Source organism: Coloeus monedula (genome assembly GCF_965178545.1).
Source record: "Coloeus monedula genome assembly, chromosome: 13".
Classification (NCBI taxonomy): domain Eukaryota; kingdom Metazoa; phylum Chordata; class Aves; order Passeriformes; family Corvidae; genus Coloeus; species Coloeus monedula.
The window spans coordinates 14,995,735-15,021,244 of NC_138793.1; the positions used below are offsets into that span (position 1 = coordinate 14,995,735).

Sequence of the window (25,510 nt, forward strand, 5' to 3'; positions counted from 1 at the left end):
CCATCAAAATCAAAGCAAAAAGATACCTATTAACCTTAACACTGCCTTGAGTCGTTTCATTGCATTGTATAAAGCTGTGCATTACCCAGTGTATGTTTTTAGCAGAACCACCAACTCACAAATGCTACTTTTGGCACTGAATGTTGTGCTCATCCATCCCTTTTGATGATTTGTATTCACTTTGGGGTTATAATGTTAAACAGGGGAATCAGACGAGTTTCATAACACATTTACTGTAACATGATACTGTGAACTGAACTTGCTATTATTTATCTTCTTTTATATTTTCTCTTGTTCCAGCATAAAGCCAAGGTAGAAGCAATGACCTTAGACCTTGCTTCTCTTCAGAGTGTGCAGCACTTTGCTGAAGCATTCAAATCCAAGAATCTGTAAGTACTCAGAGAATTATATGTAATAATTTCTTGTTATTTTAATGTCTTTATCAGCTGAGCACAGTTGGCAGAATCACCATATTTGGACGGATCACCAACTGCAGTTAGTGAATAATCTTTTCACAGGAATTTTTTTCAATGTAAATTAAAGATCATTTGTTTTCATACTAAAAAAAAAAAAATTACAGGTCTCTTATTATTTGATGTGTAGCCCCAGTTTTAAAGGGCATTTTTACCCTGTGGTTATTGAAAAAGACCAAAGGTGAATTGCATAAAACCAGCTCAGACAACTTTTAACAGTTTTGCAGTGGTTTGGGAGAGGTCAGGGATGAACAATTAGTGCATTGCTTGTCTAGTTTGTTTTCTAATCCTCTCTCTCTCCTTTTTGTTTTCAAACATTTAAAAAAATATAGCCCTATGAGCCAGACAGCTCCATTTTCCAGACCTGTATGTGGAATAATCCTTTAAAAAAATAAAAAAAAATTAAAAAAAAATAAAAGGGAGAGGTTGTAATAATGACATCACTTAACAACAGACAAATTTATATGGAGATAACCAGGTTAGATTCCAAGTGATTTGTTTAATTTAGCTCAAACAGAGCAATGAATCTCTGAATTGAAGAAATTATTTGAAAGCTTTTATGTTCCAACTCTTCACAATAAATTCCACACTTTGTGCTTTTATTCACAGTTTGACCCATTGATTGTTAGTATTCAAACTTAGCTTTTTTTCTGCAAATATTTCTGTAACTGATATGCATCTTACTGTTCTTCTCAAGAGAATATGACCTCTTAGACAACTTTGAAAATACATTGTCGTAGAGAAAATACATAACAAAGAGTGTTTTTTTTCACTTTTGAAACACTGCCAAAGCTAAATCTCACAAGGATAGACAGATGACATTTTAGTACTTATAGGTCTTCTAGATTCAAGGAATTGTCAAAACTGACTTCTAACAGAAGTTCGTTTACTGCCAAAATCCTTAGTATCAATATTTTCTTATCATGTCATCTTCATGTATTAAAATTTCTTGAAAGACAAATCCTTGCAGTATTGCTGCTTTAGTACTAACTTGGTTTTGTAGTGTGAGAGCAGTGTGTGTTTTAATTTAGAATCTTGATGCTTTTAATATGCTACATTTCTTTAAATGTATGGTGCAGTGCAAAGTAAAAACCACCCTTCTTCCAAATGCAGCTCTTAACCTGATTTGTGTGTCGTAGATCATACCATGGTTGTCCTAGCTAGTCCATTAGGTATGGGTGTTTGTAAATCCTTGGAAGTGAACATGCTTAAATCAATTTTTGCTGGAGAACTTAGGAAATGAGAAGATCTAGAATCAGTGAAACCTGTTTTGTTTTTGTTGGCATAGCATTATACCAGTGTAGCTCTGTTCAGCTGGATTGTCAGTGATGGACAGGTTTTACTAATGTTTCACCCTCATTTTATTTGGAAAGACATTTAGTAATAGACAGCATCTAAAGCCTCTGCCTTGCCTTCAGGCCTTTCTGTCTTAAATAAGTGCTCAGATGTGCCTGTGTCTGGCAGAACTAGTCCAAGCATGATGTGAAAGTCTGTGTTCCGTATCTGTTGTGAGACTTGTGGGGTTTTGACCAAAATGAATTTCCAGTTATATTTTGTTTAAAGTCTGGGGCTGGATGAAAACCAGACCCTACACACTGCCTGTAGCAGTGGTTCTTTTATCTGATGCAGATACCGAAGAGCTACCTTACAATCATCTGCGCTGGCAGCAGGATGGACTGGAAGACCTATCTATTTTTTTGTGATTTAACTATGTCTGGATAAGGTTGGAAAAGCAATTATGTGGCAGAGGCATCTTATTGCTGCAGTGGTGGGCCGATGTGTTTTCCAGCTCTAATGAACGCTAATGACCTTCGTCTCCTTGTTCGTTTGTTTTGCCACAGTGTCCAGAGGCTTTTGTCATGTTGGGGATTCCTTTGCACCAGTGGCTTTATGAGCAATTGGAATCTTACAGGCTCCAATGACAGACTGAGCCTTGTTCTTTATGCTTAGGCCAGTCTTGTCAGTTGACAGCCAAACTTTCTGTAAAGGGGTCGATATCCCTGTAGGAGAAGCACATTGTGATGGAGTCCCCCCCTTTCCCATGAGGGACCTGTCACTCTTAAGGAAATACCTTAAGAGAATTTTCTTTCTCTTATGAATTTCTCAACAATAAAGTAGTAGGAAAAGCAAATAATGTGTTTGTTTTTGTTTCTGTTTTTCTCCAAACGAAACCATAATTTGAGCTCTGAGTTGTATAGACCTTGGTTTCTGGGAAAAACGACAGTACTTCTAAAATGCCAAGGAGAAATTTTGTATGAGTGCACACATTTTAATAAAGACCTGTATTTTATTTCTCACAGCACTTAATGTGAAGAGGCCTTTAGTATTCAGTGGTGAACATCTTAAGCTTCTCTGTGCAAGTAGTGATACTCTCTGTTTAGTTTCTCCAGGCCACTGCTGGTTTCTGGGATACTGGTATTTTCCAGAAGCTGTTGGTCTTGGTGACACGACCTAATAACTGAAAATTTATAAAATAGGTAATAGATAGGTATGCCTTCTGAAATTCTGCTTTTCTGGCACACTTTGTGGCTCTAGGTGCTATTTTTTGTCATCAGATGTAAGGATGTACTCATAGTCACATCACAACCTGGGACCCTGTTCTTCCCTGGTTGATAGCAATTGGAAAATAGTCTTGAAGAACAGATCTCCTCCTGGATGAGAAAACTAAAATGGAACAACTCCAGAAAAAGGATCCCTAAATTGCATTAAAACCTCTTGCAGCTGGGGAAGCTGGGGGTTCTTGTATTGCAGAGAGCAGAAAGGAAATTGCTGAAATTGTGAACTCCTGCCTTAATCAAATAAGTTGTAGAGAAAAAAAAAACCTTCTTGAATGTGCTTGGGAATCTGAGAGATTGTGGAACCTATGTGAAGAATGAAGAAATGTCATCCTCTGCTCAGCAGGAATTTAACGGGGCTGGTTGCACACAGGAAACAAATGATTCAACAGAGGGAGCCTTGAGAAAAACGTAAATAATAAACGGGAGGAAAGAGTTACTCTGAAAAGAAATATTTAATAGGAATTGGAATAGTAATTTAAAGCTAAGAAGTTCTCCTTGAAAGTAAAAGTCAGATGATTCATCTATAAGTTATCATACTTCTGAGGTTTGGTAGAAATCTTTTATTCCTGTTAGGATTTGTTAGGTGTTGCAGACTTGTCTACAGATAAAATCTGAGCTCTGAATACATAAACACTGGTAAATGATGCCATATTCCTATAAATATATTCTAGAAAATCCTTCATCCTCACAGAAAAAAAGATTTTTTTTTGTTTGCATTATCTATACTCTTGAGTTGATACAGCTGTTTCTCTTTCTGAGACTTTTTTATCCATGCAGTTTCAAATAAAGCTGTGGGCAGAAGGGTTTTGCAGATTATTTTAGATCCTGCAGTTCTGTGATTGCAGGACTCAGACTTTCTCTAGGAGCAGGACAGTGCCTTCCAGTTTTTCTTTTTTGTTCTCACAGTTAGGAGGATTCTGTGAGCAAAATAAGCTAAAACCTAAGTTAGTTGGATCTCCCAAAGTCAACTTTGGGAGAAGACAGAACAAAATTGCTGTTTAATGTTTGATTTACCCCTTACCCTGTTGTAGCACAGCCTGAACACAGTGTGGCTAACACATAAAATGGATGTCCAATAAAAAATTGGGCTCAAGGATTCCTAGCACAAATTTTTTTCAGAGAAAGACAGCTGTCTTTTAGTATTTAGTATTTCTGGCTTGTTTTCTGCAGATACATTCCCCACTGGATATTTCCACTAGGAGTGAATGAACTCCATCTTCCTTCCTGGTGAAGGCAGTGCTAGGGTTAGAATGAAAATGGGAAAAGAGTTCTCAGTGCACCTAAATGGCTGGATTTGTTCAAGTTGCTTCTTTTATATGTATCAAGTCTTTCCCCTCTGCTGGTTTCCAGCTCAGGCAGTTCATTGAATGTCTCTGTTATGGAAAGTCAAATACATGATCTGTTTATAATAATGTTCTGGGCTAAGATGGATTTGGCATGAGCTGATTTTTGTGCAGCTGGCAGAGGCAGACCAACCAATCTTTCATATTAGTGTTTTGGAACTAAGAAACACAGAATTGAATCTGCTATTCATTGAGTGGGCACAATGTGAGGAATTATGGTTGGTATTAATCCCCCTTATAGACAAAATGACAGTCCTCCTGTGATTGTATGGAACACAGCATTGAAATCTAGTCAGGGTGAGCGTTGGATAGTTCAGGGTCTGTAGAATTGGTGTTTGTGTAGGAGTGTAGACTTGTGGATGTGGAACTTTGGTATCTATTTCTCAGTTTGATCATCACACACTTGACTGAAACCTGCATGCTTTCATTGGGGGACAGCACTGATGTTTCAGTTCTAAAACTTCCAATATAGGACCTGTTGTTGATATTTACAGCTGTGGTGTCATGGAATTTGCCTGGTCCTCATCATAAGAACACCTCCATGATCAAAACAGTCAGCAGGCAGGAGTGAGCAATAAAGTTAGAGATGAAATTTAATGTGCATTTTTAGTTTTCAGTGATGCATGGTGCCACTTGGTTTGAATTAAAGTTATCTTCTGCCAAACAGTATGACTTTAATTTAATGTTCTCAATGTTCGAGGAAAAAACCCTGAAATCATCCTGAAAAAACTTGAATTACTTTAAAGATATGAAATAATGTTTGCCAATAGCTACTGCTTAGAATTTTCTGAATTGGTGGGAGCAATTCACAATTAGGCAGGACTTCCAGATGTAGATCTTCACTGCAGTTACATTTGTATACTTTAAAACAGGAATTTTTTTTGGTGGTAAGAATTGGCAAATGCTAACAGTTTATTCACTAATGATGTGTGTAGAAATATGGAAAAGACAGCAGTTATGAATTATGGTTCTCCATTTGGAAGTTTAGTCTCCTCTTATTTTCCTAACCAGACTCAAAATGGAGCAGACCAGGTTTTCAGCTGGCCTCCTTAGCTGAGGCCCCAAGCTCTGTAACTGCATTCATTTTTCATGCTGCAAGCAGAAGTGTGCTGAAACCTTGCAGGTGCAATTAAGATTTTGGAGCCTGATGAAAAGTCAATCCAGAATATGGTTTTTCTGCATTTTCATATATTATAACTGATATATTGCAGGTGTGTTATTTTTAATTCCAATTGAACGACAATTAAATCATAGATACTGTGTGATAAATTATAGGCATACCTGAGAATACATATGTAAAAATGGTATCTGCTTAGCAAGTTGGTACAAATGTAACTTAAAGGATCTGGAAAAAATGAATATATGATTCAGAAAAATTATCAGTGATGCCATTATGCCAATATGTTTAATGGTTCTGTAGTTGATGTATCTCTATCATGATTGTTGCCACTTCTTACTGGCTTTCCAAAACTGAACATATTTTAAAGTACTGTACAATTCTGTTAACCCTTTGCCATTTACAGAATTACTTTTTTTGAATTAAAACTAGTGACAGTTGAGATTTTACATTTGTTTTCTCAGCGTAGAGTACAGGTGGCATCCTGGCAGTGCTACTGAGGCACAAACTTCTGGACAACATTGTTCATTTTGAGATATCAAAAAATACCCCCATTGAATTAAGTACTGAAACATGCAGAGTTCAGAAGTTACTGTTGCAGACAGCACATAGCTTAAATTTAAATAAGATCAAAGGCTGACTACGTTTGAAACGTACATAAAAATATTAGGGTAAAACTTCTTTTTCTCTTTGTGGTGATGCTGTGCCTTATTAAAGCCTAGGGATTGGTTTTCTGCATAAATAGTTTTCCTTTTTCTTCTTTCTTCTGTTTTTAAGCTCTCGTACACAATTACCCTTTGTGGTAGCATATGTCAAGTCATGTGGATCCAAAAACTATTTCCAGTATTTTATAAATTAAAAATTAAAAATCTCAGAAGCTTAAGCCCTTCCCCCTTTTCCTGGAGGCAGAGATCCCGATGTTTTCATCAGATCACCTTTCCTTTCATCTGCTCTATCGTGGAAATATCTCCTGCCTCAGAATATTTTTAGGTTTTTGTAAAGTAAAATCCATATTACTTCACCATAACTTTACATACAGTTACATCTACAAAATTTGAAGTGTTTTTAAACATTACTAACCGGAAGATTTTGTTAGGTGCTTGTTGCGTAGTCTTATGACTATAACTGTGCTGTCCAAAATTTACAAACCTGACACTTTGGACACTTTGCACTCACTTCACTCTACCCTAATAAAGAAACCTTGATAACCCTCCAGGGACTTCCTGCTCAGCACCCTGGTTGTTCTGGTGCCCATTTGCAGCCACATGTCTGTGCCTAAATCTAGGCTGAGTCTAAGATGGCTTGGGGCTCTGCCTTCCTAAAAAATTGCCACAAGATGCAGCAGCTGTGAAAGCTCTTTTGAGCATCTAAATAAGTAAAATATGTATGATTAATATAATTGATTAAAACATATTTTTATATTTTTGAGCATTATGGCTTAATGAGTTTTGAGAAGCTCTGTGTACTTAATTGATGTTGCCTTCTAAAATTTTTGAATTATAAGGCAGAAGTAACTATTTAATTACATATACATTAAAATATATTTAGCCTATTCAGTTAAATGCTTTCTAGGGGAGATAATTAAAACACAGAAGGCAGAGTCTTCTGGCACCTGGGTAGGGAAGCCTTGCTGCTGGCCTGAGACTGGCCCGTGTGTCTTCATCTTAGAATCCAGAAATTTGTGTAATCGACTGAAAAGGTTGTATTTCTTTATTAGCTGTTCCCCCAAATCCCAGAGGATGTCAAAGTACATTAATTTCCATCATGACATGGAATCTTTCAGATCTGAATGGCAGCACACAGCTGCTATAGGGGCTTTCTGAATTCTGTTACAGCTCTATAATCTCTGAGCGAAACAGAGGAAAAAGTCATTGGCAAGTGAAATGCTCAAAATCCATGAGGTGTTTTATTCTTTGAATGATCAACCATGGTCCCAAAAACATTTTCCAAGGGTTTAGCTGTTTTCAATTGAAAATATCACAAATATGTAATAAAAGTAGTAATTGCCTTTTTTTTTGGGAGTTGTAGCTTTCTTTTTCTAACAAGTCCTTATTGTGTGCAAATGAAATTTGTATGTTTAGAAGTACATGCAGAAACAACAAATCATTCCATGGTTATTGCAAAAATGAATGTTTCTTTAGGTCTGGCTTATGGTTGTTTGTAACTGCGTGTGTATATGTGCAAATAATGATTTGCTGCCTGAGTTTGAAAAAGATGCACCACTTTGAGGTAGCAAGTGGGCTGCTGAATGAAAATTACCAGATTCTGGATATTTTCATTGCTGCTCTCTCTTATTAATTTCTGAAAGTGCAGAATGATCTGGGGTTATTTTAGTTGTTGTCCTCTCTCTGTATATATAAGAAAAAACAATAAAGGGAAAACCATGACTAATGGATGTTTTCTGTTTAGTTCTAAATCAGTTGAGACCTCTGTTCCCTCTCCAAACATTTATGAAATTGTACACTGAAGATTTGAGAGAGGTAATGAATAATGATTGAGGGGTGGTTGACCTATATGGCAGTATGCAGATGATGTATTAGGAAGGCATAGGAGCAGCTGCTCATGATAATTCCCATGTATGTGTTATGAAGGAAGAATCAGAACAGTTTCAGTCCACTGCCATTAATCTCTTAGAAGTGGGGCAAAAGTATTTGCTGATCAACAGTGTCAAATCCTGCAAAGAAATCCAGTAGGATGAATTGCAGAGAATTTTCCTTGCTTCTAGCAGGAGATCATCCATCAGGGCTCTAAGTCCTGTGTTAGTGGCTTGCCTTAAATGAAGCCTGTCTGACAAAGATCCACATTTCTGTCAGCTGGAAGTGGGCAATAAGGGTATTTTTGCTGACCTTTCAGCCCATATTTTTAGAAAAAGGGAAGTTAGACATTAAGTATTTGTTTGCAAAATTCATTGAGTTAAGCAGTGCTTTTTTTTTTTTTTACACTGTACAAGTAAATATTTAAATATTTTTGTGTCAGTATTAGATTATACATGGTTCTGAGTTTTCCTGCTTCTGCCTGAACCCTGACTTAGTGATTTTCTTGTTGCTTAGTTTCCTGTCAGTACTGCTTGTAAAACTGAGGGGGATTTCTGGAGATGGTTGTTTAATTCACCCGTTTTCTGGAGAGCCATAAGCTTATCGTGCCTGTTGGATATTCCCTTTGTGTATATAGGCATTCCCTCATGGAAAGAAGTACAACTTTCTAACTTTCAGAGAAAGCAACATGGGTGTTCAGGATTATGGGGTGGAAAAGTTTGGTGGGCTGTGACTTTGCTTCTTTGTGGAAGAGAAGTCACAGCTCTGCCTTCTTTACTGGCCGTGACAGAGGTCTACAGTTGCTTATGGGACTTTGGGGCTATGGTGAGGCCTTTTCTGTTGAATTTCTGTGTAATTCCAAACAGTGTGAACTTTTCAAATCGCTTGAGAAGTGCCCCAGATGGTGTGACATTCTGCTTCATGGGAAGATTTGAAAGTATTCCCTTTGCATACTCTCTGGTTAACTATTTCATTACGTTTGAAATGGGAGAACACCAAAGCCAAGAACTCTGTTGACATTTTGGTGGTGTTTGTTTAACCTCCTAGTGCACAGGCTACATTTGTTGAAAAATATTATTCTTACCTTTGCAAATCATCAGTAATTAATTCCCTTGGAAATATCTACTGCTGCACACAGCCAGCTTGGGAGGCTGCTGACAGATCGTAGTTTTACATCAGGTGCTAACAAATTGATTATTAAATTTCATAACTAACTGATTTATAGCAACAATTTAATTTCTGTATCTCTCTAATGTATTCACTTACTGTATTTTCAAATAGTGCAGAGGAGTTGGATTGCTCAGTTTTTTCTAATGGTGAATTGTGCAGAGCATGTGAGATCTGAATGACTTCCCCAGTGCAAAGGTTAGTAAAGTATCACAGGCTTGTGAAGTGCACAGAATATCAGCTGCATTTCAGCTCAGATATTCACATTTGAGACTGTTCTGGCTAATTCTACATGCTTTTTAACTTTCACTAAATTGTAGCTACACTTAGCAGCACGGTGAGGGTTTTCTGGGATTGCTGTGTACCTTGCAGTTGGAGCAGTGAGTTCCTGAGTCTCAGTCAGGCTGTGAAGGATTAGAAGCAGTGACTGCCTGTTACAATGGAGCAGATCACACTCAGTCCCAGTGCCCACCTAAATGGTACTGGAAGCCCACGTTAGGTCCCTTGGTGGGGTGTAAGTCACTGCCTGAAGACATTTTAAGGAGACATAAAGGCAAATTTTCATAACACTCTGCAGGGTCTTTGCTGTAGTGTTTCCAAAAATATCTAATGGGCATCATGGTTAGAGGGAGCACTTGGTCACGTTGATACCAGGAGTAAACACTATGGAGAATTTGCTTTGCTGCTGATATCCTTTGTTGGCCTGAGCTGTGCCTTTGATGTAGAATTACAAACTATTTTAAACCGAGGGGGGATTTTTTTTTCCTTGGGCTCAGGAGGAAGCCTCATGCAGATTGCAGCAATGTTTTTAATGAACTTGTGAAATCAAGGTCATAGCTCTGCTATCACTTGAAAATACTCCTGTCATAAAGCAAAGCTGCAGGGCCAGATGTGTGGTGTGAATTGTCACGTATCTTAAAAATTTTGTCCCTGCATAATGATACGTTCAGTGACACAGAGCTCTGCACCATTGAGATTAGAATCTGTCATCTGTGGCTGAAATTCATAACTGCACGCTGGCTGTTACCCAGGTAATCTCACTCATTTCCTGGTGTGCAAATGGCCAGGTCACAAAAACTTAGATGACAATTTTCAGTAATTGGACCTTTGTTAGCAGTCTGACGAGAGACACCGATAGCTTAATGGACGTGGATCCAAATCCGAGAGGTGGCTTTTTTCTGAGCTGAAATGAAGCAAAACATCAGTATCTATTCATGAAACCCTTTAGGTTTCTTTTCTGCGGAGTTATCTAGGAAAAAAAATCCTTTTTTATTTAGCACTTAAAACCCCTAGTACTAATTAAAAATAAAGGAATTCTAAAAGGGAATCTGATACTAACTTTTCAGTGTGATAATTGTTCAAGATGTTTCTGTTTTTATTTTGGTATTTCTTCACAGATTGTTTTCTAATAGAATATTACAAAAAATGTTAATTTTACAGTCTCTTAAATTTGAATTACTTTTACATATGAAAAATGAGAAATATGCTTTGAAAAATACAAATCTCATAAAATGGACTGAAGCATAATTTTATTTCTTTTATAAAATCCAGTTAAATGGCCTAACAATTAAAAAATGACTAAATTTCATGGTATTATAATTCTAGAATCTTCTTTTTAATTAATTGAGCTGACAGATTTAGGTATAGAGTGTGTATTTCCCCTTAGGTAGTTATTGTGTAATTACTAATATTGAAGGATACTAGAGTTTGGATAGGTGGAATATGGTTTTGGTTCATATGTGAATCCTTTCTGTCTGTGATTTGTTACTTCATGCTGCACATTACAGTTATGAAATAGAGCGACGATCTTTTCAAAAGTGTCATATTTGTTTTGGAGGGAATGGTGATGGTATTTTTGGTATTGCTGCTGCATTTGTGTGCTGCAGTTCTCATACAGGAGGCTCTTATACCAAAAACTGCATCTGTGTTGGAGAAACTTGTTCCTTTTTTTTCCCAGCAGATGTACAAATCTGTAAATTAATTCTTGCTAGAGCTTTTCTTAAAGTCTCATAAGAGGTGATGAATCATCCAAAGTTCCATGCCCTCTCAAGCTTCAAGCAGCTTTGTTTTCCTCTGGACAGATGCATCTCAAAACAGGCAAAATGAACTCTGGTTTAAATAATTTTGATAAAAACGTACCTCAAAAGATCTGTTACCTTCTAAAGAATAGGATCCTGCACAACTCAGTGAATATCCTGCTTGTGCTGAGTGAGGCTGCAAAGATCAAAAAAAGGGCTGCTTTTTTTTGCCATTTGATTTGAACAGAAAGAGAGAACTTTGCCTTTGTAAGGACAGTCCCTGTTTATCTTCAGTTTCTTTGGTGGATGCAATATGTATGCACAGATATTCTGTGTATGGGTGTCACTGACCAAAAGGCAAATCAGAAATCCAGCACTTCAGAAACTCAGTCTCTCAAAGTGCACAGATGTTTCACTCTGCTTCTGGAGCTTTTGGTAAAATTCTCCAAGTTGGCAAAGGAATAGATACCAGATTGTTAACTTATTAAAGCACACTACACTGGTAACTTCCCAATGGGCTGGAAGTCAAAATCTATTTTAATAAGAAAATACAGCCTACTCTTTATGTCAATCCTTACTCATTTCTTTCAGTATTCAGCTAAGGTGTGTTTGATTCCCCCTGAAATGTTCTTTTGAAAACTGAGCTATCAGAATCTGGTGCTTTCAAACATGCCTGAAGGAATATAATTACTTAGGTTTGTTTGACAATCTGGGGTTTCCTGTTTCACATTATTTTCCAGAATTCCTTTTGCAGATGCTCAGAGTTGCAGTATATATGTCCTTCAATCACGTGGGGAAATGTGATTGCCATACTTTGTGTGTAGGGCTGTGAGGAACTACTTGAGAAGAGCAGAGGGCAAGCAGTTATTTTTCATAGTTGTGCTTCATTTATTATCTTCAGAATTAGAGTTTATGTTCAGTGTTGATTTTGTCTCATGGGGTTGCGGTAAAGACATAATTGGCTGGAATGGGCTAAACAAATGTGACAGATCTTAATATTCTGGTGTTGGGACATCACAAGTATTAGTGCAGGAATTTTTGGCTGTCATTATTTTGTGTGACTTTTCCAAATTAAATACACCAGGGCGAGGGATGCCAGATGCAGGCTCTCAAACCTGAGGTTCTCAGCTCAGGTAGAGCTTGCTGAGGTCTGCTGCATCAGGCTCTGACTCAAGGACAAGAACACAGTGCTGGTGCCAAGGTTTCCTCAGAGATGATGCAATCTAGCAAATACAGATCCATCTGAGGTCGGAGGACCAGAGACTTTGCTGTGTTTCGTAAGGGTTTGGAAAGAGACAAGAAAGAACAGAAAGGGCGTTTGTCCTTGATCTTGCTGTGGAGGTTGGGAAGGCTGCAAGCTGTAGTATCCTGACATTACACTGGAGACCTCAAGGAATTTGAAGTTTTCTGGACCTGTTTTTTGAATGAGAGAGGTATGTGCCAGCCTAGGTTCTTTTCTAGCTTGGTTTGGTATAATCTTACCCTTTCATTTGAAGTTCCTTTATCATGACATTTCTGTTTAAACTGGGTTAGTTGAGTTCAGTGAGGAAGGATTCTGTCTCAAGGATCTCATCTGTATTGTGTGCAGATTTTCCACCAAAGATTACAGTTTATGGAGAATGTTTTCATTTTCCAACTCAGTCTTGCATTTTTTAACAGCATACTTCATCAGCTGCAGAAGTATAAAATGTGTACATGTGCCTTGTTTCATTGTGTCTTTATTTCTTAATCACTTGTCCCCTACCAGTTGTGCAGGTGTCATGAATAGATGTGTACTGCATACAAGAAAGTGGTAGGAGTTGCTCCTCCCCCAGGAAAAGTTTCTTTTCTAAATGCTCCAGATGGAGATGGTTTCCCAATTAGCAATTGGGAGAGCAGTGATAGTGCTGTGTGGCATTTTGCCTTTTTCTCTGTACCCTTCTTCCAAGGGTGTGTCACTGTGGGGCTCAGCTGGATCCTGAGTGGGGCCACTGAAACCAACTGGAATCAGCTGTTCCCAGCATGGGGCAGCTCCTTCCCACAGAAACCAGCCAGCCAAATCCCTCACACCTACACCCAAGGCACACCTGCATCCCATTCACACAGGGCTGTAATTGCATGTATTTAGCTGACATTTCTTTGTCCTGGTTTGATTTTTTTTTTAGGCCACTCCACATCCTGATCTGCAACGCTGCTGTGTTTGGTGCTCCCTGGTCCTTGACGGAGGATGGCCTGGAGTCTACCTTCCAGGTGAACCACCTGGGACATTTCTATCTTGTCCAGCTTCTGGAAGATGTTTTATGCCAGTCATCTCCTGCCAGGGTTGTGGTGGTATCCTCTGAGTCCCACAGGTTGGTGAATGTTACCTTTGATTTCATTGGAATCTTTAATCCTTAGAGCATGAAACAGTTCAGGCAGAGCCACAAGTTTCTGAAAATGAAGGTCCTTGCTCTTGAGCATTTGCCTTTGAATAATCTTTTTAAAAATAGAAGCATTACTAATGCCTGTGGATGTTTCTGGATTTGGCTCTGTTGCTGGATAAAGCATGTTCTAGTTTTATAACAGTATGTAGATAATTTTTTTGATCATTCTTTGTGTGAATGCAGATTTTCGCCATGTTTCAGACCACGCATTGATTTTGTGAGGAGATGGAATAATAATTGATTAAATCTGAATGGCATGACCTATATTGATTTGTCATTCAACAACTTCAACATCTTAGCAAGAAGAATGTGCAGTTATTTTAGCAGGAGAAACAATGCAATTAAAAACTGCTAGATGAAATCCAGTTGTTTTATAATGAGAAATTAGGGAATTCAATGCAGACATTAGCTGTATAATTGTAAAATGGGAAGTAGTGTAGTTAATACATATTACAAATCTGCCCATGCCTCTTTTGGTGAATTTTTTAATTAAAATGTTAGTTGCTCATCTTTTTTACTGCCGGGGAAAGTACAGTTGGCAAAAAAGATGTTGATGAGGTTTGCCTTATTTCAGATGTGCTTGTGTTTTTTGTGTTAATAACTGAAAAGATGGCTTTGATTTAAATAAAGCTCCTTGTGCAAAATGAATGCCCCAGTTCTGAATTTTACTGGGCACAAACCTCTTACTCCTTGCTGATTTAGTTCAGGGACTGCAGGATTTAAACCTGTAACATCCAGCTTTCAACACTACTGTTGATTTCTATTTCACTTTTGGTTTGTGTAGCAGCTCTAGCAAACCAAAAGGAAGAATGTGTGAGCGCCTTTTTTTTTTTTTTCCTGTCTTCATATTTCTGAAATGTTTTAGTGACCCAGAATGAAGCTTATTTTTTTTAATCATGTTTCCGTAAAATGTAACCCCAGGGACCTGGCAGAGAGAGACCAGCCAAGGGTCGGGCTGAAACCTTTATCACTTCCAAACACAGGGGCTTATGGTATAAATGACACACTGCAGATAGATTTACTTTTACCATTTTAAATTTATGATGGCTGAAATGAAAGGAAGCAATAGAAAATGCCAGTAATAATCCTCCCCACTGTTAAAAGACATGAAATGTCTAGTAATTAGGTGGTAACAAAATCTGGACATCCTTATCTTTGCAAATCACACCAGGTTTGTGAAAGCAAGTAGCAGAGTCCTGTTAGGAGTGAGGGCAGCTACTGCAGGGCAGGCAAGATAGCTCTAGAAATAAATCTGCCAACTCCAATCACTTGCCAGATGTGGAGGGCACAATGGGATACGTATAAATGAGCTGTTATTTAATGGGAGATTATGTTGAATTGTCAGCTGCTTGTTCCCCCTTGTAAGTTTGTATCTCTGATAGTATTTTAAATGACATCTTTGTTTTTCACTGCATTAAGTGCTGTGTGTAGCCAGAGCTCACATCTTTGGACATCTTTATCTGTGTTTTTGAAACATTTTGGAAGTGCTCATTTCTAAGTCGGTGAGATCAGCCAAGGTTTAGAGAAGCCCATCAGGAAATAAGTAATAGTCTGTTGGAATAGAATAATTAACACAACTAGTAAATTTCCCTTTTTCTAAGGAGTCCAAATAATGTCTTATGGCTTATCTTATCACTTAAACTGATCATTGTAAATAAGTGTGCATTCCCCACACCCCAGTCTGTTTAATGGCAAGAAGTTTATGTAAGGAGTTAGTTAGGTGTTATTAGGTAGTTGTTCTTTCTGACCTACTTGAGAACTCTGAGCCTTAAACCATGTCGTAAAACAGAAGTGTTGGTATCTAATTACTTCCATAAACCTTGACTGGATCTTTCTGCTGAAGTCAAGACCCCCTGTTAGGGGAAAAATAAAGTCCCATGTTTGCAGAAAATGCTATCCTGGACTGCTCCAAGGCAAAATATTTATTTGCCTCTCTGGTTCTTCGTTCACTTCTAGTTACTTCTCTGGATTCAGCACAAATGAATTCTGTTTAAATTAAGCTTTTGGGTACTTTAAGCACATAATATTAAAATCAGAATAATAAGTAGGTTCACTTTCCTTCTGTCTTTATTTCTGTGTTGTTAATTTGATTGTACAACCCTTCTTTCCCCCGAATTCAATGAGACTGACTCACATAAGCACACTTGCAGGGCTGGACTCAAAATATGCCACCGTATTTCCTTTATACAGTAACACACAAAGAGTTTTATTTATAGATTATTTTTGGTGTCAGAAGTGATTACTTGTGGAATGAATATAGGAAATTCCTCCCAGAATAGTCCTGTTAATTTCAGAAATGTATTTTATCTAACTGAAAATTATGAAAGAGAAATTTTGTTGTTGAAATTGAAGGGCTGATTCTGCAAGACACAGAACATCCTGGATTCCTCTTGAGTTCAAATACTGTATTGCTCTTCTCTGAGCATATTATAATTCTGCTCACAGAATGAATGTAGAAATTCCAGCTGATCTCTTCATTTCTGGCCATGAGATGCAAAATTAGTAAAGATATTTTAAAACATTTTTCTAGTGTGTACTATAATTATGTTTATCCCTGTTCTCCCCAGCTGATTCTGAACACTGAGTATTAAAAAGAGCTTGCTAAATCCTTTTTATTTTTAGTAGCTCCTCTGAATGAAACATAGATCTGTAACTAAATGTAGTATTATTTTCTAATATTAAGATCGACCAGTAAATTAATAAATGAAACTGTAAGAACTGGGAGGGGAAATGCTTTATGGAAATTTTCTTTTCTTCATCTAAATATCTTTAGAACATTCACTACTTTGTTTCTTTCCTTTTTTTTTAATAACAAACAGCTGGTGTTTAATGACTCTGTCAGACCCAATTAAAAAACGTCAACTAGTTACTTTGATTTGTGTTCAGCCATGCCATGGGTATACTTAAAAACATTATACTCTGCCAGAACTCATTTTGGCTTTGTTTACATTTATCTTTTAAACATATAAGACTATTGATGGCAAGTTACCAAGGTTATAACCCTCTTATATTCATCAATTTTTAATCTAAAAAAAAGCTTAAGAGGCAGAGAGATTCATCCATAGTTCCTTGAACACTTAAATGCAAGTGTGCTAGGTGTGAGCACTGGATGAAATGATCAGGGGATGGGAAGAAGGGGAAATGAAAAGATGCTGGGTTTCTCTGCTTCTAATGGAGAGTTATTTTATCCTACATTATTTCCTCCAAGTTGATCCTGCTTTTAGGATCTATAGCAAAATCTGTTGGTGTTTTTTTTTTTTAATTTAAAAAAAAAGTAATTTGTAAGTTACATACAAGGTCTTTAAACCATCAAAGTGTTTTTTGACTTGTTTTTTGCTTATTTGCTTCTTCTAATTATCCAATAATTTTACTACCATATTATATGGGACTGTTCCTTGAGTCTCAGGCAATTTCCAGTTGATGCTTTCAACTGCTAAATAAGCTGTTGTTTTATGTTGGTTCTGGCCAGGATCTACTCTGTTGTCTACGTTTTATGTTGCTCTTAATGGGAGTGAAATTAACTCTGGGGTATCTGAGGCATATTTACTGCTTTTTAGATTTACAGAAATTAAAGACTCCTCTGGAAAGCTTGATTTCAGCCTGCTGTCTCCATCTAAGAAGGAATATTGGGCTATGTTGGCCTACAACCGCTCCAAGCTTTGCAATATCCTGTTCTCCAACGAGCTGAATCGACGCCTTTCTCCCCATGGGGTGACATCCAACTCAGTCCATCCTGGAAATATGATTTATTCCTCCATTCATCGTAACTGGTGGGTGTACACTCTGCTGTTTACCTTGGCTCGACCTTTCACCAAATCCATGGTAAGTGAATGCCTTAAGCTGTTTTGCGCGTCTTCATTTTTTCAAATCGGGGCAGAAAAGTTGTAAAAATCCAGATGTATGTATCTGCTTTGACCTCTTGCCTTTTATAAGCATGACCCTGATTTTAATGGCAAACATCATACCAAGACAGCGCTCTAGAAGAGGATTCTTCAACCACTTAAGATTTACTTTGTCAATCTTCAGTTAAGGAGCCATCTAAGATGGAGTGCATGACCTCGTTTGAATATATGATTTTCACTCTGATTAAGGATGTTGTGTGTCTTAGGTGTGGGATAGTTTAGAATTATTTCTGTGCTCAGGATACGTAAAACATCAAAAAAAATTGCTTTGGCTTTTAAGTGGAATATGTTGACTGCATTTTTTATGTAAACAGATGCCCTAGTTAGAAAAGATACTACAGACATTATTAATGGCTGAGGGAAAGTGCTTTCAGTGGTAAAAGCACCTTCATTCATATTTAAAAAAAAGCAACAACCCAACAATTTTCTTGATTCTTGCAAAGTGCTGAAGACAATGGGTGTTTTGATTCTTACAAAGTGCTGAAGACAATGGGTGTTTTCCATTTGTCTCCATTGGATTTTTGGACTGAAACCACAACATAATGAAAGGCTATGCAGTTCTTCCATAGCCAACGTTGTGAGTGTTTATTATGTAAGAATTTGCAGCACCTCCAGCACTTGGAGGGGTTACTCTTATCCTTTGAACCTCTGAGTCCAAAGTATTTTTTAGGCAGAGAATGACATTTACTTCATTGAGAACTGGCTTGTTTTAACCTTATAGAGTGTTTCTGATTCCTTTTTGACTGACAAAGGGTGTTCCCAAAAAGAGGAGCAGGGAGAAAGACTCTCCCTTGAATGTTTGTGTCTGAGTCAGGGAAATGAAAAGATCCATACCCTTGCGGAATCTTAATTTGTACTGGGATAATGTGTGTGGAAAACACAGGGTGTTTAAAACTGTGATTACATGTCCGTAAAAGAAAAATACTGCATCTTCAGTAAGACCCGTGGAGCAAAAAATGTAAACGCTCCAGTGTTTGACCATGTCAGTCAGGAGAGCCCTTGCACTTCCAATCTCCGCCTGCATTTTGTACACATGCAAAACCTATTCATGTCCACAAGATTGATATGTGAGTGTTCTGGCACCTTGGGACAAGTAATAATATCTTTCAACAGCATTTTTTTTGCCCAGGACCTGTAAAACCATGCTTCTGCTGTGTTAGGGATTGTTTGTAAAACAAATTCTTGAAGTTCTCCTGAGAATGTGTAAGTGAATGTTATCAAAATCCCATGAAAAGGATCCAGTCTGTGGAAGTTTATGAATTGTTAGTTTTATTTACTCTGACACATTTTTGCAAAGGGAACCTTTTGTGTTTGTTGCTCAAGGAATCTTATCCTCTAAGGAACAAAATAAAACACTGATGTTAATTTTGAATTCTTTAAAAGAACTGATAGATTTTTATATAGGGTCTGTTAATGGGTTGTACATATAAGAGAATACAGTACAGTACAAATACAAAGTAAAGATATCAGCACTGAATAACAGTGCACTCTGGTCCAACCCAAGTCACTTCTGTTAAGTCCTTCACGTTTGCATTTCACTGAGGTTATTTGAATGTTATGATGGAGGGTATGGGCTGAGGTTAAGCATCAGTTTTACAGGTCACATTCTGATATGAATTGTTATATTCCCCTGAACTCTACCAATGCCTCAGTAGCCAGTAAAACTAGAAAAGTGCCCCTTGCTGGGTATGCAAACAAGCTGAGCTGAAATTCTCAACATCATCAGTGTAAGCGTTTCTATTTTAAGGCTTGTAGGGAGCAAATGATTTGCTGCTGCTGATTCTTTTTTAGGGATTGTGCTGTTATCAACCTGGAATAGACTTTGTTGGGGATCTTTTTCTGGGCTTCCTTTCTGTGTTTCTGTGGCAGCTCACCCTGGAGTTTAGATGAGTGTTCTGGTCAGAATGCTGGGAGTGATCTCAAAGCTTTACAGCTGCAGTCCCAAGGTACTGAGCTTCTCGCTCCTGAGTGTTCCAAGGATGTCTGCATTGCACAATGCAGCATGATGCAGCAGCATTTAAAGTACTTCCAACTGAGCTGGGCCCGTAACTGGAATTGAGAGATAGATGACAAGGTTGTGTGGAGAGAGGGGAGGTTTGGCAGCCCAAACAAGGAGCCACATGGATATGTCTGGACCTGTTTTGATCTCTCAGGCTGTAGCTTTAGCTGCTGCAGCATTTTGGTACGTGGAGAGGTCAATCCTTCCTGGAGCCAGTTTGAAGCTGTTTGCTATGTCCTGAACTATCAGGCTCCTGGAGTCCATATAGATGCATATATACATAGATATTTACACACACACACAGAGGAACTGCAGCTGCACATACCTGATTCTAAGGCCTTTTTGTATTATTGTGGTATCCAGGAAGTAGTTTGAAGTAGAGCAATGGAAACAGAAGACTATTCCTTTCTTTCCCACCCGCCTCTTTTCAAAATCTAAAATCCACAAGTCTTTCTACACAGAAATGGAGAAGTATTTTGTAGAAAGAAATAGTTGCAAATAAATTACCATTTAATTATTGAAGTAACTGTAGCTCTACTAATGTCAAAGGGCCTCTTTTGTACTTACCACTAAATACTTAGTAAGTTGGAGATGCTTAGATTATAATTAAATGTCAATTGAAACAAGTGGCCACTGTAAATATCAAATTGGAAGAGAAGCTCTGAAAGTAACTGTGTAGGCCAGGCATATATTTGGCTGGTTTGATCTAAGGCTCTAGGGTTTTGGTTTTTTTTCTTTCTACCTCTTTTTCATGCTCTTTTACTCTTTTCTCTCTTTCCCTCTCTCTTTAAAAACTGACTCAAGAAAAGTTTGACTACACTGGTGTTTTTGTTTTAAATTAATCTTAGTCATTCAGAACCTATCTGATTTGTCATTATTTACATACAAGATTAAAATGAAATTTATTTGTTGTAAGTTCCAAGCTTACACTGAGTGTGGTATCTAGTGTCACCCCCAGGTGATTTTGAGTGTACAACGGTGTATAAAATTATAAGCAGTGTGCCATTATCACACACTTGTGATAGTCTTACATAGACCCAAATATTTTTGTTGGCAGGTAAGAGAGCCGAAAGAATATCATGTGTTAGAGTAGCAAGAGCTTAACAGATGTTTCAGTGAGCTGAATTTCCAAATCCTTTTGCATTAAGAAATGGCTGGGGTTTGGGGAAGTTCTGAGACTATTGGGTTACATTTCCTGTTGCAGTGCAAAGCCAGCCATTGTGTTGGAGTTTTAGCAGATGTGTAATGGCCGGGAGTAAAATGCTGGCTCTGTTGTTGAGCTATAAATTACATTTATAAAAGCTCAACTTGTCACCTTTAAAAGTCAGTTAGGTGTAGTAAGACCATTCTGCCCTTAATTTTTCACTGTGGAGAGAGACTGATGCTTGAAGTGCTCTTTGATTTCTCCCTCCTCCCTGAAATATAGTAACTTTCCAGAACTGGATTTTGTATTTAAAATATTGCTGTTGAGAATTACAAGGAATATTTCTAAGGACTCCAAAGTCTTCTGCATGTCTAAGTTTTATATAAAACCATGAATTCTTGCCACTGTGATACTTTGCTGGAGTCTTTGAGGTAGTAGCCCTGTATTTCAGTGTTCATAGAAGAAGGAGGAAACCCCACTGCCTACAATGGCTTTACTGGATTTGTTTTTGCCATAGGTTGGAAATGTCTAAATCTAAATTTCATGTGATGATTTCCATGCACACCTAACATCAACTCAGAAATCTTATTCTGGCAAGAAATCAATCTGCATCTACAGGAGTGACTTCAACCTAATGATCACATCTGTTTGCTTTTGATAGAAGCCCAAAAGAGGCCCTGCAGCCTCATCACCCCTTCACTTTCTCCCCTGTCCTTTGCTGAAGAATCTGGAATTACCCTTAGAGGGATAGAATTCCTTCTCCAAGCAAACATTTTTTGCTGTCCAAAGATCTGTGTGGGCTGTGTTGAGTTGATGTTGGCTTCCAGTTCTGAATTTACAGTTCAGGCCAAATTTTGCCCTCAGCTGTGCCTGTTCAGCTCCAAGAGCAGCCTTGGGCAGGGTGGGTATGACCATGTTCCAGCATAGAATTTGGCCTCTATTTCCGTCCTTAAGACATTCCTGAAAATGCACTGGGGTTTCTTAAAAAGCAACAGGCAGCTCTGTTTGACAAGAGCATCACAGTTTGTTTGATTAAAAAGACTTTTTTTTTTTTTTTTTTTCCTCAAATTGAGTTCTGGGCAGGAAGTGAAAGAGGATGGGAGAGTGAAAGGGAAATAGCCACCTACTGGATATCAGCAGTTGTAGACAGTGTGTAAATCACATGGGTAGTTCTCCTGGTTTATGGATTAATGCCTGAAGTGTAAATGTTAAAGTGATGCTAAACCACAGCACTCCTTTTGAACATGCAGGTTTGTGGACTGTACCTCTAGTACCATGAAGGGACAAATTTTATTGAACCCTGATAGCATGTGCTTCCTTGCATAAAACTCCTATTTAAAATTGACTGAATTGGGTAAAAGGAAAGAAGGCTTATGTGGAAGAACATTTTGATTTGTTGTAATAGTATGGTAAAGAGATGCTTCCAAAGTAGTTGTTGATCATTTTATGTGCCCTATCTAGCAATAAAATGTAATATAAGCTAGTTTATTATCAAACTTACATTTAACTGATACATATTTTAACTTGCTGCTAAAGTAAATGTAGCATGAAATATAAGGGCAAATTAAATTTGTCCCCTGTAACCTACACCACAGGAATGGAAAGTCTCTATGGAAACATATCCTTGTGCCAAAGTGAACAGGTCAGGGTCTCAGTATGGAGAATGGTGCTCAAGGGGGGTGGTGGCCATAGAGTTTTGTGTGTCCAAAACCACCCCCATAGCTGTTTGTGGAGCAGCTCCCTTATTGACCTGTAGTTTTCTGGAGGAAATAAGGAATTTCTTCCTCTCCCTGCCAGATCTGTGCAGAATTCCAGAATGTTTTGTCAAGTGTGTGGGCTGCAAGGCAGGGGACTATTTGGTCCATAATGTCTTATATTACATGTAATTAAATTAAAATTTTAAATTAAAAAAGAACATTTCCCTATATTTTCAGACTGAAAAAGCCCTTTGTTATTATTATTTCCCATCTTTTCTCACCATCACTTATGGAGCTAAAGTGCACTGGAGTGCTGTGGAGTCTCTGAGGTGCTGTGCAGAATTGATCTGCTCAGAATGTATTTGAGAAACCATAAGGAAGGAAATTTCTGTTGTGTTACGAGTGTTGAGGTGCTTGGGTGAAAGGAATGATGTTGCACTCTGATAGAAACAGCTGAATGGGATGGGTTTTTCCTTTTCTTTTTTTTTCTTTTTTTGTCCCTTTACCTTTGTTTTTTTGTCATCACTATACTCAGCATTAGAAATTTGCCTCATCCTTATGGTAGTCCTCTGGACACCTTTTTCACACTGAAGCATCATGAGTTGTTCTTTGCTCAAAAATCATTCAAGTACTGCAATAACTGACAATAAGGAAGGCTTTTATTCTCCATGGGTAAAGATGACTAAAATTTAGAACTGTGAGTTTGAAGAGACAATTTTTAAAGTATTTAGGCATGAAATTCTGTGGTTCTGGGAATTTTTTTATTTTTGCATTTATTTTACATGTTGCTGTACAGATACTCTTTGTTGATGTGAGTTATTCCAAAAAGATGTGGAAGTGTGCAGAAAACAAGGGTTCTCCTTGTGGGAGTCTGTGTTTTCACAGTGCATGGTTTTATTCCCTTCTGTCAGGGAAGAAAATAGCTAATAACAGCATCAGAAAATATTCTGGACTTATATGTACAACCTCTTGGCCTCCCTTCCTTCTGACTGATTAGAAATAAGTCTTCTGTCTCAAAAGTGAGTGTGTGCTACTTTGCTGCATAGCAACTGTGTTAAAACTCTGCTTCTGTACAGGTTTGTGACAGTTCTGGTTTTGTGGCCACACACAAAAATTTTTCTTGCATAGTTCACATAAATCTAATATTTTTTGACAAGCGTTGCTAAGAAAACAGCAAAAGAATTTATCATCGAGCTTTGTTAAAAAGAATAGATTGGGAAAGAGAATGTAAGGGAGAATACACTGAGGAACTTTTCTGGGTGTATTACATACTTGAGTTGTAGAAACCAAAAAGTATAAACATACATGTTCCTACACTTTTTCTGGCTTTAGCTATCAACAGTAACTTTTGCTGGAATAATCTAGTTTGAAATTAAGTCTTGATTTTTTTTTTTTTTTTAAAGCTGAAACAGAGTGCCTATATTTCATGCATTTGTTTTGTGCTAATGCAAACATGTCTTTTAGCTTGGGGAAGTGGCAGCAATAGTCTGAACAATTTTTTTTGATATTTGCTGGCCTAGGTCTTGACATATCTATGAACTGAGGTGGTAATTCTACCTTTGCTGCTGGTCTTCCTTTTTCCACTCTTAATCTGCCTACAGGTTGTGCTGGATATTGTTATATGAGTAATTTTAAGAAGGTCTGGTAAACAAAAGGACTTCCATTAAATAATCCTGTACTTTCTGCCTAATCTTTGTGACCTAGTGAGCAGTGAAAATTGGTGCTTGATATCACTGTGTGTTGTTGAAGACCAAATGGGAGTGTGCCCAAAGTGCCCCATTGATTTTTGCTTTGCTGAGCTCCAGAGCCCTCCATGTGCCCCTCCAGAGCCCAGGGGGTGCCCCTTGCCCCCCCCAGATCCCTCCAGCTGCTGCAGATGAGGTGACTCAACCCTACCTGTGACCTCAGAGCTTCTCATTTGTGAGCATGAGCAAGGTCACTTACAGATTCTGTTGTAAATAAAAGTATGATCTGGACCTTCTTAGTTACCAGCTAGCACATAAATCACAAGATTATTTTATTTAGTAACTAGGGAGTAATAGAGATAAAATTTTTATGAATGAGGTAACTGTGATCAAAGCAAAGTCAATGCGCTGTGGCTCTTGTATAATGACCCAATGAACTGTGGCAGTCTAGGAAGAAACTTGCCAATATTCAGCGCTAAAGTTTGAGTTTTTAACTAGCAATGAATTTTTGATCACTTTTTATAGAAAAAAATAGTCCCTAAAAAGTCTTTTTGATTAATGATTTCTAAGTTTTGGACAGACATGGCTACTGTGCTGTACAACAAAAGGCTGGAGCAGTTCTTTTTCAGACAGCCTGAGAGAAGAGGAGGTTCCAGAGAGGCCTTAGTACTTGCAGTAGCTAAAGGAGCTCCAAGAGAGCTGGAGAAAGACTTTTTCACAAGGGCATGGAGTGACAGGACAAGGGGGAATGGCTTCAAACTGAAAAAAGGGCACATTTGTTCCACTGTGAGGGTGGTGGGGCCCTGGCACAGGCTGTCCAGAGAAGCTGTGGCTGCCCCTGGATCCCTGGAAGTGTCCAAGGCACGTTGGATGGGGCTTGGAGCAACCTGGGATAGTGGCAAATGTCCCTGCCCATGGCAGGGGGTTGGAATGAGGTGACTTTTAAAGTCCTTTCTAACCAAAACTCTCCTATGATACACAAATTGCATAAGGTACTTCCCTGCCTGTTACATGCACTTCCATACCTGCTGATACTAAGTCTTCAAGTTGGCTCTTGACAAAAGAAAGCTGATAATCCAAACAGCTGAAGTTCAGCAGAAGCAATACTTTTGGACAAAGGTTAGTTTTTGTTTCTTTGACCCTTAGAAGTTAAAATCCCGAGCCCAAAATTAAAACGGTAAATGGTAAAAATAATGAAATTACATAATTGAATGCTGTTAGTCCGTGTCATTTTGTGATCATAACTCACAGAGCAATATAAATTTTGTGGATTCTGGAACATGGTTTATCTTTCTTCACATTTTTTTTTCCAAGCTTCTATTTATGAATGGACAGATGTTCAGGAAACCCCAAGCTTTTGCTGGCCCTGTGTAGAGTAGATGAAATATGATTTTTTTTTTTTTGTAAAAAAAGAATGCAGTGTAGATCCTATGGTATGGAGCTACTATTTAAGTACTATTTCTTAATTGGG

The 25,510-nt window shown here is 37.9% G+C and overlaps 1 protein-coding gene across 1 annotated transcript in view; it reads left to right on the top strand.

The window, feature by feature from the left end:
• WWOX (WW domain containing oxidoreductase) overlaps nucleotides 1-25,510 on the top strand; it is a 487,825-nt gene that overhangs the window by 95,846 nt on the left and 366,469 nt on the right. Inside the window, exons 6-8 of the mRNA XM_082289861.1 lie at nucleotides 301-389; nucleotides 13,355-13,540; nucleotides 17,170-17,434. Coding sequence (XP_082145987.1) covers nucleotides 301-389; nucleotides 13,355-13,540; nucleotides 17,170-17,434 — 540 coding nt within the window. The remainder of the gene's footprint in view (nucleotides 1-300; nucleotides 390-13,354; nucleotides 13,541-17,169; nucleotides 17,435-25,510) is intronic.